Here is a 16,269-nt window from a genome sequence, read left to right as displayed (position 1 = left end):
TATTAACCCAGCCCAACTTAGTTTTGATTACTTTTTAAGTCATTCATGTTGGCTGATGATTGTTCCACTTCCATGGTATTTGTAAGTTCCAATAAATTTGTTGAGATAAACGTTTCGATTTAAAACAGGATGAAAACTTATGAAAATATATAGCAACCAGACTTCTAGGTATATGATTCAGAATAGACAGAGATTTATAAGATTCTTATTTCATACTAATTCGATCTCATGACAATTATGTTGTAGGTTCTGAGTACCTAAATTGCAATTATGTATAGTTTGAGATGCATATATTAAATGTAAATATCTATTCCACTAACAATGATTTTAGCCTAATTTGAGCAATTTGACTGGCTTAGCTGTAATAACGGTTAAGCCAGTTATTTGTGTAGATAGTTCAAGTGTGTGCTAATTAGGTTTGCAGATGACACTAACTAGTGAATTTGCTAGTACATTTAAATTGGGATTTGAATTCAAAGTGACCTAACTACTTAGAGACATTGTCTTTCAGAAACAGAAATTTAATAGTTGTAAGTGCATGATATGGCATAGTTGAGTAGAAGGAGTTACCTGCTACCTACCTACTTCCTGCCTCCAATCCATTGTATCCTTCAGAATTGTTTTCTTTTTTTTAAATCAAACATACCTCTGATCATATCACTATACTTCTCAAAAATCATCAGTTGCTCCCCATTGCTCAATACATTAGGTACAAACTCCTCACTCTGGAATTTAAGGCCTCAACATTTATTTAGTTTTTTTTATGTCAGATATTTGGAATAATAATGCATTTTTACTAACTTAGATATTTGGAATTAAATAATGAATTTTTTGGAATTAAATAATGCATTTTTACTAACCCATGTTTCAAAAGAAAAATTGAAAGAAATTAGAAAATGGTTTAAACTGAATGAAAATCTAAAGCAGTGCCAAGTGTGAAATTTATATCATTAAATGCTTGTATTAGGAAAAAGGACTCAATCTGATTAATATCAGCTTCCACCTTAAACTATAAAAAGAAAAAGTAAATTAAATCCAAAACAAACAGAAGGATATAAGAGCAGAAATCAATGAAATTGAAATTAGAGAAATGGTAAATAACATCAATGGGACAAAAACTGTTTCTTTGGAAAGATCAGAGAATCTAAAATAACCAAGAATTTTTTAAAAGACTGTTATAAAACAATAGCTTTGGACATTGTCTTGGCTTAGACAGGTTAGGCTTCTGTAACAGAATACCATAAACCTGCTAGCTTATCAACAACAGAATTTTATTTCTCACAGCTCTGAAGGCTAGAATTGTGAGATCATGGAACCCACCTGGCTGGGTTCTCGGGAGAGCCCTCTTCTTCCAGGTTCTAGACTACCAACTTCTTGATATATTAACATGGCAGAAAGATGACCAGCTAGTTAGTTCTTCAGCCTCTTATGAGGATTCAGTCCCATTCATGTGGGCTCCACCTTTGTGAACTAAGTACTTCCCATAGGCCCCACCTCCAAATACATGAATTTGGGGAAGACTTAAATATTCAACCTATTGTAGACATAGTTTAAAGTACATGAAACTGTGCATATGGAGAGATTTACATAAGCTTGCAGAAAGGGCAAAAATTACAGGACACTTAGGATCATAAATGATGTATTAGCAATTTGTAATTGTTGGGCTATAGACATCAAATTATTTAGATCTACACCAAATGCATATAAAGGCGACAAGGTAATGTGGGAAAATAAGGAACAGTTTTAATTTTGCAGGAGGGAAATGCTAGCTCAGTATTACGTGGTGTTGGTAAAAAAAAATGGTATTGGCAGATACTTGTGCTTATTAATTTACTTGTATCTTTCTTTGGAGAATGTGAACATATATTTTAAAAGGGAAAAAATAAAAGTATTACAAGGGGTTTCCATTGCAAATAAATAAATAATGTGTATATATTTTACTACTTAAAATCTATAGAAACACCTTCGGATCCCAATCATCTGGTAAAATTTGGGAATTTTCAGTTTCAGAACGAGTGCCATGGTCCAAAAAATGAAGAGAAAGGGCTCACATGAGGAAAGAGGCTGTGTAGTTCTTCTAAAATAAAAGAACAAGTAGTCCAGTGATGAGAAAATCCTAAGGTACCCAAATAATCTTGGGTGATATTGATGACCATTAATGGCTTTGTTTGGGCAGTGTGTGAATGAGATCATTAAAATGGTGGAATTATCGCATGCAGAATGGGAGCAAGTAAGGTATAGCTAAAAACAAAGCACAGAACATATAGAGAAGCATTACCAAAATGATGAGTCAGCACTTTTAACATGATAGTTACTTTGTGAAGGATAATTGTGTGTTAAGAAACTGTGTTGATAGTTGTGTGCTAGTCTCTGAAAGAAGGATAAACATTCTTACGAAAATGTTGCATCAATCAGGAAAATCTAAAGTGCATTTCAGGCGTAATTTGGAATTAATGCAGTAATGACTGAAGAACATATTTTTAAAATAGCATGATTTATTTATTATGAGCCTTGACAAGAGACATAAACAACACTTCTAGTAATGAATGTGGTAATTCTAATTCCTTCTCCTAAAATTACTTGTATACTATGCATCCTATAAATATTGGATCCAATCAAATCATGGAGAATATGATTTAGATGTAAATATAATTTCCCCTTTTAAAATATGTGAATACTTTTCTGGAGAGAGGGCTTTAAAAAGAAGATAGATTCTTAGCATTAACTTTGAAAGTGTGGGGAAAGTTGCATTGCTACACATAGCTAAATGGATTGCATGTTTTTTCTTTCTAGTCAAACAAGCAGGAGGCTTGTCAGAGGTGGGTAGAATCTGGCAAGAGGTTGATCACTGTTGTAAACAAACCATCTAGAGAATGAGTATTAATTTTTGGTAGTCAAAAACACATTTAAAAATACTTATGTTTTATCATGGGACCCCTGGGTAGCTCAGCGGTTTAGCGCCTGCCTTCAGCCCAGGGTGTGATCCTGGGGTTCTGGGATCGAGTCCCACATTGGGCTTCCTGTGTGGAACCTGCTTCTCCCTTTGCCTGTGTCTCTGCTTCTCTCTGTGTGTGTCTCTCATGAATAAATAAATAGAATCTTTAAAAAAATAAAAATACTTATATTTCATCATAATAAAGGTAATTCATATGCTTTACAAATGTTGGAAATTTTTAAAACCATACATAAGAAAATAAAAGGATGACTTAGGCTTCCACTAGCAGAGAAAAACACTGTTGGTACTTTACTGTATATTTTTTTGGTTGTAAATTAGTATGTCTATGTTTACATAAATGTCCACAGCCTTTCAATTCTGATTTTAATTTGAAGAAGATTGAAATTTTGGGGGCATTAATCATGCCTAGATAATTTAGATTTTAAGTTTGAATTATAGGTCTTCCAGCTACAATGAAGTAACAAGAACCAAACTCCTACATAGTATACCTAAAAATCCAGATGAAACATATGAAACAAGGGGTAGTGGAAGGGGAGGTGGGCGGGGGGTTGGGGTGACTGGGTGATGGGCACTGAGGGGGACACTTGGCAGGATGAGCACTGGGTGTTATGCTACATGTTGGCAAATCGAACTCCAATAAAAAAATTTTAAAAAAGAAACACATGAAACAATTTTCAATTTATTGGACATCAGGTCATGAAGGACAGTGATCTCTAAGAAATGGAAACCCAATGAGGTCAGTTCTACGATACCCTAGCTTATTTGTCTGGGGAGATAATGCATGCCACAGTGCACAGATGGGGAAGCCTGGATAATCTCCTTGAGTTGAGATGAATCTGGGAGGCCAGGAAGGCCTAAAATTTGCAGGACCGAATACTAAGAAGAGATTGCTACACAGAAAGAGAATTCTGGAACTCACACGAGGCTGGGACAAATTCCTGTTCTCATCAGAGTAGAAATCCTCACAATTCGTGTGGCATACTTAAGGTTCTTGAAAGGGTTCTGCCTTTGTAGGGAAATGTAGGTGCAAAGTCAGTGAAGGCCCTCCATGTTATTTGGTGCTAAGAAGCTCCCGCAGAAACGCACTAGCTGGGACCTCTTTGCAGAAGAGAGATTGAAGCAAAGCTAGGAAGGAAGGAAGAGACCAGGATTGGGATCAGCGGCAAGAGCCTGTGAAAAATCCTAACAGAATCCTAAGGGGGAGAGTGTGGGTCACAGGGAAGGCAGCCGGTCCCATGCTGAAAATTGAGACTCGATGAGTGGGTAGGACAGCATGTGCCAGTGTGTCTAGGTCAGGGGTGGGACAGTGAGGAGTTGGGAATGAGAAATGGGGTGGTAAGGTATGCTGGAGACACAGAAATTGGGGCTCACAAGTTGTTGATGATGCTGCAGAGCCAGGCAGCAAAACTAGGATTCAGTACATGGGGTGGAATGGAGTCCACACAGATACATGCCTGTGAAGGGCATGACAGTCAATGGCCCAGGAAGGGGCTTCTAGCACCAGGCTTTCCCCGGAGTGCTCAGAGGGAAACTAGAGTTCTGTGGTTGGGTGACAGGGCCACTGTCTCATAGGAAGAGGGAAGGGTAGTGAGTGGACAGGACTCCAGGATAATAGCTCTCACTTCAGTTAGACTGCTGTGCCTTCTCATGTTCATGGATTGGATTTCTTTTGAAGCTTCATTTGAAATGTGATGTCCCACATTTACAATTTTGACAATCATCATCCACCAATTAGGTATAAGACAGATTAGGGAAACTCTACCTCCAGTTACCAGGGACCTCCAGCCCCTTGTTGTGTTTATGATGAGAAGCTAGTTACGGCAGAGCTTCCAGCTACTTGCAACAGATGCCCTAGGTTAGAGGAGATGAGTTTCCGGGTATTGGTGGGTGGAAACTCAGAGTTGGACAAAGGATGCCAAGAGTAGGTGGTTTGCAATATTTGCACAATTACCCTTGGTTTTTTAATATTTTATTTATTTATTCATGAGAGACATGCAGAGAGAGGCAGAGATATAGGCAGAAGGAGAAGCAGGCTCCTTGCAGGGAGCCTGATGTGGGACTTGATCCCAGGACCCCAGGATCATGCCCTTAGCCAAAGGCAGATACTCAACTGCTGAGCCACCCAGGGATCCCGAGACACAGATTTGAATACATATTTGTACATCCATGTTTATAGCAGCATCGTTTACCATTGCCAAAAGGTGGAAGCACAAAAGTAATTGTACAAAGGGGCACCTGCTTTCAGGTAACTCAGCGATCCAGGCTCCTTCCATCTGGTAGCTCTACCTCTCCACCTGGGTCCCCAGCTGTGCTTCTGAACAGCAGAGGAAGCATGAAAATGGCACACTGGCTCCTGCCTAACTACAAGTGGGCCACCCAGGAAGGAGAGAAAGACAAGATGTGGGTGAGCACTTGTAGTTTGTCTGGGAAGCCACCATGTAGTAGGTACTCAAGAAAAAGCAACTACTATAATCTGTTATGATGCCAATTCCTTTCATTTCTTGGAGGAGTTCCTGAGAAAGCCATATTTGCCTTGTACCAACTTTTTCAAGTACCTACTGTGTGACAAGCATTCTCAAATATAGGGTCACATCTAGTTTTCAAGTGACCCTGTCAGCATTGGCAGGGAGTTCTGCTTTGCCCTTTCCAATAACCTCTATAATCTCAGTAGCCTGGGAATGTTCTCCTTTCTTTTTCTTATATGTGTAATCACAACCTTAACCTGAGAGGTTCTGCTCCCCTCTGAATGACTGAATCTTCCCAAACACCTGCACAGGCATCATGAGGCATACTGCAAACTGGAATTTTCCTGTGGGCAAGATGTATGTACAAGAAGCAGTGGAAGGATGGAAGGATGGCTAACTTGTTTTTTTTTTTTTTGAATTTTTAAAAAGATTTTATTTATTTATTCATGAGAGACACAAAGAGAGAGGCAGAGACATAGGGACAGGGAGAAGCAGACTTCCTGCAAGGGAGCCCGATGTGGGACTCAATCCCAGGACCCTGGGATCATGCCCCAAGCCGAAGAGAGATGCTCAACCACTGAGCCACTCAGGCATCCCTGTTTTTTTTTTTTTTTAAACCAGAACATGTCCACCAAAAAAAAAAACCATTGTTCACCTGCTAGGACTCTGAGGTTTTAGGCATTCAGCCCCTGTAGCTCTCTGCTTACATGGTGGTTTCTGCGCTGTTTCCTACCACTTAGAGAAGAGGTGTTTTGGTTTTTGACTATCCAGGTAAACTTGCTCATCTGCTGATGTGATCAGTGTCCTATTTTAAATTATACATCTTATTAGACTCTTATTCCAAATATTAGTGTGGTCTCAAAAACCCTCTCTAACATCAGGGTTACATCCTGAGAGCCAGAAAATTATGTGCAAATCAGACTCTGCTCGCCAGCTCATTTGAAAAACAATTTAGGAGTGTGTGTTGAGGCCAGGACAGGGGCAGCTTGGGTGGCTCAGCGGTTTAGCACCGCCTTCAGCTCAGGGCACGATCCTGGAGACCCGAGATTGAGTCCCACGTCAGGTTCCCTGCATGGAACCTGCTTCTCCCTCTGTCTGTGTCTCTGCCTCTCTCTCTCTCTCTCTCTCTCTCATGAATAAATAAATAAAATCTTTTTTTAAAAAAGAAGAGGCCAGGCTGGGTGCTCAGGCATCTAACCATCCTCCAAAGTGCACTTTTATTGCTAAGAGGCTGTTGCTATTGGGGTTCCAGAAAGAGGGATGGATGGACAGCCAGGGGGACATCCTTCTGTAAAGAGTTGGGATGCTCCATGACAAGGTGGGGAAGATGGGTGACTAGGGCTGTCCCACTGGGAGCACAGGGCTTCAAAGCTGGTCAGCAGGTCAGATTCTATAGTGGGACAGGAAGGCAGGCAGAGGAAGACGGGGCAAGGGTGCTGTCACACAGAAAAGTGCTGGGACCGGACACACACACAGCAGCAGGTGGGCTGCATCAGTTCTCCAGGAGCTCTGGGGAGCTCAGGCTGGCAGACCCGAGGGAAAGAAAGCCGACAGTCCCCAAATCATGTCTGGTATCATTGACTTCTTTCTTTAGGCCTACTTTGGCCAAAGGGCCCTTCTTTTTGTTACCAGAAAGACATATAGAGCATGGAGAAGAGAAATGAGCAAAGAGACAAGAGATCAGCCTCAGGCTGGGAGGAGTGAGAACCGACAAATTTGGACCCAGAATCTAGTCCCAGGGCAAACTTCCAAGTGCTCTGGGCCTTCGGTTCTTCACCTGTGAAGTGAGTTTGATAAGCCCTGTCTCATAAAACTGATAGAATGTATGTAAGTGAAGTGCCTGGCACAGTGCCTGGTATTTGTTGGATCTTTAACAAACAGCAATAATTGCTAATGACTTTGACCCCAGACTCTATCACTCTGTCCTCTGGGATTGACTGTTTCTTTCCTCTGGGATTGACTGTGACTAACTGTGACTGTTTTCCATGACATCTCAGAGAATATGTAGCATTCCAGAACACAAACCACCACATGAGCCAGAAATGGTGCTTTGTAAATAAAACTCTGTAAAATGTCCCTGTTAGTGGATATATGATTTAATTTGGATATGGGGGAAGTCTACCCCAGCTGAATGCAACTCAAAGCTCCTAGAATTTGAGTCAAGGACTAACTCTGTTCCTCCCTCCCAGCTGTTCTTCCATCCAAACCACTATTTTCACTCATTTCACTCCCACCAAAGGTCTAGCCCTTGCTTAGAGCTGGCCAAATCACACTCAAGATAACCTAATTAAAACATCCTTTCCAAGGAGTGGGCTCTGGGCTTTTCCAGGCCAGGGAAAAAGTGCTAGCCCCTGGGCACCACACCAAAGAAAATCACCCTATTCTCCAGAAATATTGTAGACAATGCATATAGAATGCATGGTTTGAACATTGTGTTCAGTGGCATGGGGACATGGGTGCAGGGCACTTTCCATACTTGCCACAGGTAGAGATTTCTCTCTGGTTTACCCATGATTCCAAAGGAACGGCTAAGGGTAATCTTCCTTTCTAGACTTTTCTCTCATCTGTAAAACACTTGTAAGAATAAATGAGCTAGTGAGCCAGGATTTTCTTTTATTAAGATTTAATTTCTCATGCATTCTTTAGCCAAACAAATCCAAGTACAGATCTTCAATTTCACTAACCAACAGACTAAATGGGTTACAGGAATTCTAGGATAACCATCTTTTACATTTTCCCCTCTATTTCTTGAGTCCATCTATTTTATTGCTGGGCTCTTGCATATTTCTAAGGAAATTCTGCTATCAATGCTATGCTATCCTACTCCAGATCAGAAAATAAAAGTTTCCCAATATGTTTTCCAGAAGAGCAAAATTCTTGTTCTTAAACCTGAAAACAGCAATAAACATGTGACCAGTATCATTCATGGACCTAGTGTCTGAAGCTCAAAAACCTTTTAGAAGAAAGAACATTTGAAAAATATCAAAAAGAAAAAAACATAAAATCTGCAATTCAGCCCTCCACTATTTAGAACCTTGATTGCCCTCTTGAAACACATAGTGGAGAATCTTCCTCAGACTTCACTTAGGGCAAGAGAAGCTGCCAGATGGGACACTGGAACTTTCTCTGGCCATGGCAGTAGTATCATCAGTGGCAGCAACTCTGGCCTCAGCTCGTGCTCTCTCATCTCTCACGGCTTCCTCATACCAGGATGAGAAGGAAGTAGGGACAGTGCCACTGACCTTGGCCAAAAACTGCAAGACTTGCATCTTGCTGGTTTCAGCGTGGGCCCTGGGACCCCACAGGAATTCGTAGTGCGGAAGGTCACTGTTGGGCACCTGCCGGTACTCCAGGTACTTCTCCTGCACTAAATCTTTGGTGATGAGCTTCCTGGGCTCCCCATAGATGAAATCCTTCTTCCCGGCAAACACCCCGATCTTATTCAGCATATCCCAGATCTTCTCCTCAGGGGCACAATTGCCTTCCACGAAGATTACGCCCAGGATAAGGATCAGGAGGCCGGTCTTGGGCATGCCCTGCTCATTACTCAGCATCCCATCGTAGGTAAGGTTGAGGATCTTGACAAGCTCATAGGAGTGGTTGACAGGGTCTACTTCCTTCACTTCAATGCCAAAGACAACTTCCATGCACTCACAGGCTTTCTTGAAGATCACAGGGAAATGGCCCTTGTGCTCTCGGATGACACCCTGCAGCATTTCTGCCGTCATGGTGGGCTTCTTTGTTACATACTTGACACTCAGGAACCGCACCAATTCAGCCACTTTCTGATTTAGCACTTCACTGAGCAAGGAATCAGGATCTGGTGGAGCCTGGAAGGTACTTGGACCCTCTTTGTGGCTGCTGGAGTCCTCATTTGTCTTGCTCAATGGAGCACCTTTGATGGTGGAAGGGGAGGAGCAGACTCCCTGAGAACTCTGGCAAACACTTGGTTTTCCAGCAGCCGGCACCACCTTTGGGGTACCCTGGATCAAAGGGGAGAGAGAGGAGGTGGTGGTTTCCTTCTCTGTTACAGGAACCTGTGCATCCACTGGGTCCTGAGCCCTTCTTTGGGCCTCATGGCTTTCTTCAAGCTTGCAGCACTGACTCTTCTTACTGTGAGGCATGTTGACTTGTGTTGGGGGCAGCAGGCAGGAGTGTGGGCAGAAGGTAGATGATGGCAACCAACTGGACTGAGGAAGAGAGGAATAGTGTGAGAAACTCAACTTTGTCAGCTCTGACAAAGGCCATCTTGACAGGTCTTGACCTATCCCCTAAGAACCTATAGAAGAACCTGAGGAAGCTCCTCAGGAGCCAGCAGGCATAGCCTGCAGATTTTAGGTAAGACAGTAGGGTGTGAAAAGTCAGGTGCTGTGGTGTCTCCTCTGTTCTGGCATGAGTGGAGTCCTTGGTAGATATTCTCCCATTGATAGAGTTCTCACCTTGACTGACTCCTTGTGCTGCCTGTGCTTCCTCTGGTCTGCTGGCCTGAGGACACATGCCTCAGACCAAGACCGTCACCCCTGGGATCACTTGAGCCCTATAAGGGGAGCTGAAGGAACCCCTCAGGCTGTAAACTACAATCACAATTCTGGCCCTCCCAGCACTGACAGGAGAGGGAGGGCCAGACTTTGTGATATCTCTACTATTCTGGGATAGATGGTCCTCTCAATGGTCACTCGGTACAGGTATCTGCGGGGACCTCTCTGGGGGTGGAAACTACCTTTGGCCTTCCAGCAGCTAGTCATAGTTACTCCTGACTGGGCCTATATTCTTTCCTTTCTGCAGACCTACATCCCTTATCCCAAGCCTCTGTCTCCCAGAGATGCCAGATAAGGAAGTGAGGGGGAGTTCAGGGGATTACAGAAAGATGGTTCTGATTAACAGCCCTACTTGGAGTCTCAAAGGCTTGACAGCAGGAGCAGAACAGGGCTGGAGACCCTTTTACAGTTGAAGGTCCTCTCCACCCCACTTCAGAGTCTTCACCTTGACTCTTGCAGGACTGGGGCTCTTTCCTCTGTCCACCTGAGGTTGCACCTCTCAGACCAAGGCCATCACCTCAGTAATACCACCAAGAAGCAAGTAAAACCAGGCCTCAGCCTGCCAGGCCTGCATGGTATATACTAGGGCTGACAGATAAGGTTGTGTTGGGATCTGCACCACTCCGTGTTCTGGCTTGATGGTTACCCTCAGCTCTCCTCAAGGGATTCGTATTTATTCCTGATAGGGCCTAAAGCCACATTTTGCTGACTTTAGAATGTTTCCCTCAGGCAAAGGCCCTCATCTCCCAAAGACACCAGGGCAAGGAAGTGAGGGAGAGTAGAGGGGACATCTGTGTCTGACAGCCTTTACTGGGACCTCTCACAGCTAAGAAAAAGAACAGGTTTCTGTGGGGCCCTCTCTATCTTCTCAGCCCTACCTTAAGATCCTCATCTCTTTATCTGGTAGGGCCTGAAACTCCTGTCTATGACTACCAGATATTGGGTCCTTCAGACTGAAGCCCTCACCTCTCCCAGACCCCCGATTTGAAAATAGAAGAAAGTTTAGCCTGACTGTATCTCCCGAGGTCCCCAGGGCTGACATAAGGGATCAGGATAAATTTCTGTGGATGTTAGTCCAGGTTTAGTGGTGGGGCATACCTACAGTCCTTCTCAAGGACTTCGTATTCATTCCTGACAAGGCCTGTACCCTGTGTCCTTTCTTTTTTTTTTTAAGGTTTTATTTATTTATTTGAGCCAGAGAGAGAGAGAGAAGCAGAGATGCAGGCAGAGGGAGAAGCAGGCTCCATGCAGTGAACCTGATGTGGGACTCGATCCCGACTCTCCGGGATCACGCCCTGGGCTGAAGGCGGTGCTAAACTGCTGAGCCACCGGGGCTGTCCCCTGTGTCCCTTCTGCTCACCTGGGAATGACCTTCAGGCCAAGGCTCCAATCTCCCAGAAACGACTCACAAAGAAGTACCAAGAATTGTGCCAGGCGCTTCCATCTGACTGTCCTGCCCGGGGCCTCCCTAGGCTGACAACAGGGAAGGGTACCCGGGTGCTCCTTTTGTCTGGAGGGAGGTCCCCTGAGCCCGCCACAAGGCTCTTCATCTTCAGGCACAGCAAAGCCTGCGACTTGTCTGAGGAGTGGCTTGAATTCATGCCCCTCAAAAAAATGCCTCATTCCCTCAGACTCCCAGGATGGAGGGCTGGATACACCACATCTGGGGCTCTGTGTGGGGCTTTTAAGGCAGACAATGGGCAAGGTAAGAGTGAGGAGTGATGTCCCCCTCAATCCTTATTCTGGATCTTCACCTTAATGCCTGCGGGAACCTGGGACACATCCCTCTGACAACCGAAGTCCGGAATCTGCTACTGTCAGAGAAAGCTTCTCGTCCCCTCAGACTCCCAAGATACACCACGTCTGGGGCCCTGCCCTTGAGGAGCCTTTCGAGCAAACAAAAGGTGGGGGGAAGGCTTGGGCACCCACTAAGCGGTAAGAGCTCCCCTCCGTCCTTTCTTGGAATCCTCACCTTAGCACCAGCCAGGGCCTGGGACTCCTCCCTCTGGCAACCTGAATCAGCGGCTCCCATCAGAAAAAGCCTCACGTCCCTCAGACTTCCAAGATGGGGGTCTGGATCAAACACATCCGGGGCCTTGAGTGGAGCTTCTGGGCAGACAAGGTGCGGGGGGCGGGGTGGGGGGGAACGAAGTTGCTGGGGGATTGGGGGAGGAGAGGCGCAGACCCTCCGAAGTGAGTGTTCTCAGTTATTTCTCAGGAGTCCTTACCTTAACGACTGTCAGAGCCTGGGACACGTCCCTCCTACGATCTGAGTCTGACCATCTGAGTCCACACCTGAAGTGACAAAGCCTCACGTCCCTCAGACTCCTAAGGCGGAAGTCAGGATACGTCACTTCTGGGAACACTGACCGGGGGCCTTCCAGGGATGACTTAGGTGCAGGGCGGAACCGAGGACCCTTTGTGTCTGGTAAGAGGTCCCCTCACCGCTCCTCCTCCTAGTTCTTTATTTTGAAGCCTGGCAGGGCCTAAGACTCCTCCCTCTGCTGATGGGAGTCCAGTTGCCTCAGAGGAAACCTCATCTACCTCAGATTTTCGAAGTCAGGACTCCACACATCCCTGGGTTCCCCCAGGTTGATGGTAGGGTCAGAGTGTGGTGGGTTCCAGTCTACTCGGGAGTCCTTAACTTAACTTCTTGCACTGGCTGAGCGCCCTGTTGAGCTGAGACTTCATCCGTCAGGTTAAGGCCTGACTGCTTTCACCCACATACTAGTGAGGCTGAGCCTTAGCATGACAGGCCTGTGTGGGGTCTGTAGGAGCTGAAAGCAGGTGTACATTCCTGTGGGGCCCCTCTGTTTGGGGTCAGTGGCTAATTCAGCCCTCCATAGGGGTCCTCATCTTGATGCCCTGCAGGGCCTGGGATTGCTCCCTCTGCTGACCTGAATCCTGCCCTATCGAGGTAATCAGCATATCCATCACCTCACATAGTTACCGTTAGTGTGTGTGTGTGGTGAGAACGCTCACCGTCAACTCTTTTAGTAAATTTTAAGTATATGGTAGAGTATGGACAACTGTAGTCATCATGCTGCTTATTAGATCTCCAGGACTTATTCATCCCATGTAACTGAACCTTCATACCCTTTTACCACAAGCTCTCAATTTACCACACACCTCAGCCCCTGGCAACCACCATCTCGCTCTGCTTTTATGAATTTGACTTTGTTAGATTACACATATCATTGAGATCATGCAGTATTTGTCCCTGTATGACTTATTACACTTAGAATAATGGCCTCCAGGCTCTCCATTATTGTCACAAATAGCAAGATTTCCTGCTATTTAAAAATTGGATAATATTGCAGTGACACAGTGGAATATATGTATTGATTAATATAATAATATATTAACATATATCACATTCCCACATGTAGCTCACATTTTTATATATATCGCACATTTTCTTTATGCATCCGTCCATTAGCTGACACTAAGTTATTTCCTTGAGTATTGTGAATAATGCTACAATGAACATGGAATGCAGATAGCTCTTTTAGATACTGATTTCATTTTCCTTTGGATATATACCCAGAAGTGGGATTGCTGGATCACATGGAAGTCCTGTTTTTTAAAAAAGATTTTTATTTATTTATTTATTCATGAGAACATAGAGAGATAGGCAGAGACTCAGGCAGAGGGAGAAGCAGGCTCCATGCAGGGAGCCCGACATGGGACTCCATCCGGGGTCTCCAGGATCCTGCCCTGGGCCGAAGGCGGCCCTAAACCGCTGAGCCACTGGGGCTGCCCGAAGTCCTATTTTTAATTTATTGAAAAACCTTCATGCTGTCTTTGATAATGATTGTACCAATTTACATTCCCACTGACAGCCTACAAAGATACCCTTTACTCCACGTCCTTGCCAACCCTGTTATCTCTTGCCGTTTTTGATAATAGCCATCCTCACAGGTGAAAAGTGCTATTTCATTGTGGTTTGAGTTTGCATTACCCTGATGATTTATGATGTTGAACACCTTTTCATATACCTACTGGACATTTGTATGCCTTTTTTGGAGAAGTATCTATTCTGGTCCTTAGCCCATATTTTACAATTCAGGTTGTTCTTTGCTTTTGAGTTGTTAATATTTTGGATATTAACCCTAATCAGTTAGATGATTTACAAATATTTTCTCCTATTCAGTAGGCTGCCTTTTCACGCTATTGGTTATTTCCTTTGCCTATGCATAAGCTCTTTAGCTTGATGTGATCCCATTTTTCTGTTTTTGCTTTTGTTGTCTGAGCTTTGAGATTATAACCAAAAAAAAAAAATCCTTGCCAAGACCAAAGTCTGTTTTTTTTCCTAGTAGTTTTAAAGTTCCAGATCTTATATTTAAGTCTTTGATCCATTTGGAGTTGATTTATATATGTTGTGTGAGATAGAGGTCCAACTTGAGTCTTCAGCATGTGTATATCCCATTTTCCCAATCATTTATTGAAGAGACTATCCTTTCCCCATTGTGTACTCTTGGCACACTTGCCCAAGATCACTTGACTGTAGATATGTGGACTTATTTTTTATCTTTATTCTCTTTCATTGGTCTGTATTTTTTTTTTACCATACTGTTTGATTACTGTAGATTTCTAATGTAATTTGAAATCAAGGATTGTAATGCCTGCAGCTTTGTTCTTTTTGCTTATGTTTGCTTTGGCTATCCAAGGTCTTTGGTGGTTCCATATAAAATTTTAGGGCTGTTTTTTTTCTCTTTCTATAAAGAATAACATTGGAATTTTATTTTACTTTATTTTAAAAAGATTTTTATTTATTTATTCATGAGAGACACACAGAGAGAGGCAGAGACCCGGGCAAAGGGAGAAGCAGGCTCCCCTCAGGCAGCCCGATGCAGGACTTGATCCTGGGACCCCAGGATCATGACCTGAGAAAAGGCAGATAGATGCTCAACCACTGAGCCACCCAGGTGCCCCACCATTGGAATTTGATAGGGATTGTACTGAATCTGTAGACCACAGATTTTTTGGGTGGATTGTTTTTAGCAATATCAATTCTCACACTCCATGAACACAGATGTCTTTCCTTTTATCTCTGTGGTCTTTAATTTCCTTCACTGATGTTTTATAATTTTCATTGTACAAGTGTTTTACCTCTTTGGTTATATTTATTCTTAAATACTTTATTCTTTTTGTTGCTATTGTGAATTGGATCAATTTCTTAATATCCATTTTTAGTTGTTCATTGTGCATAGAAACACCACTGATTTTTGTATGTTGGTTTTTGTATCCTGAAACTTTACTGAATTTCTTTATTATTACTAATAGGTTTTTGTTCTTATTGAGAATTTTCTGTTTATATGATCATGATATGATCTGCTTAGCATTGCTTCTAAGGCAGATCTAGTGGTGATGAACTACTCCCTAAGCTTCTGTTTGAGAAAGTCTTCATTTCTTCTTCCTTTCTGAAGAACAGCTTTGCCAAGTATAGTATTTATTTATGTTTGTGTTATTTCATTATTATCCTTTTAATGTCCATGAGATGAGTAGTGATGATCCCTATTTCATTTCTGATATTGGTAATTCTGTCTTCTTTTTTCTTGGTTAGCCTGATTAGAAGCTTATCAATTTTATTGATCTTTCAAAAGAACCAACTCTGGGTTTCATTGATTGTCTTTATTGTTTTCCTGTTTTCAATTTCATTGATTTTTGCTCTATTTTTCTCTCTGCTTTCTCTAAACTTTGTTAGGTTGTATTTTATTGTCACTTAAGACAAAATATATATTTTAAATCTTTCTCTGGGCTTTTTTCTTTGACCCACAAATTATTTAGAAGTGTGTTATTGAATTTCCAAATATTTGGGGGGTACTCGGCCTTCTTGCTTTTGCTTTGTAATTTAATTGCAATTGTAGCTTGTGAACATGGTATGTATGAATTCTGTTCTGCATTTGTTAAGGTGTGTTTAATGGCTCTGAATTTTTTCTGTCTTGATAAATATTTTATGTCACTTGAGAATAATATACATTCTGTTTTTGTTGGATGGAGTATTTTATAAATGTCAAGTAGATCAAGTTGATTGATAGTGCTCTTCAGGTCACCCGTATCCCTACTGATTTTCTGCCTGTTTGATCTATCAACTACTGACAGAGTAGTATTGAAGTCTCCAAATAGAATAGTGGATTTGTCTATTTCTCCTTTCATCTCTATCAGATTTTGCTTCACATATTCTGACATTTTTGTTTTTAGTTGCATATGCATTTAATATCTTCTTGGAGAAAATTGACTCCTTTTTCATTATGTAATGCCCTTCTGTATCCCTGATGTTTTCCCTTGCTCTAAAGTTGGCTTCTAT

General features: G+C 42.7%; 1 protein-coding gene and 1 long non-coding RNA gene across 2 annotated transcripts in view; one reads left to right on the top strand and one right to left on the bottom strand.

Moving 5' to 3' along the window:
- The window catches only part of LOC140596207 (uncharacterized), a 189,838-nt gene that overhangs the window by 67,477 nt on the left and 106,092 nt on the right, over positions 1-16,269 (top strand). The window lies entirely within an intron of this gene.
- On the bottom strand, positions 8,502-9,545 carry LOC112927635 (putative MAGE domain-containing protein MAGEA13P). The gene has a single exon (XM_026009036.1). It carries the CDS (start codon positions 9,543-9,545, stop codon positions 8,502-8,504), a length of 1,044 nt encoding a protein of 347 aa, XP_025864821.1.

Source organism: Vulpes vulpes, chromosome X (assembly GCF_048418805.1).
Source record: "Vulpes vulpes isolate BD-2025 chromosome X, VulVul3, whole genome shotgun sequence".
In the NCBI taxonomy this organism is placed as follows: domain Eukaryota; kingdom Metazoa; phylum Chordata; class Mammalia; order Carnivora; family Canidae; genus Vulpes; species Vulpes vulpes.
This window is presented reverse-complemented; position numbering and strand designations above follow the sequence as displayed.

Coding starts and splice junctions, on each gene's coding strand:
- LOC112927635 (XM_026009036.1), bottom strand. CDS start 9,545: ATGCCTCACAGTAAGAAGAGTCAGTGCTGCAAGCTTGAAGAAAGCCAT.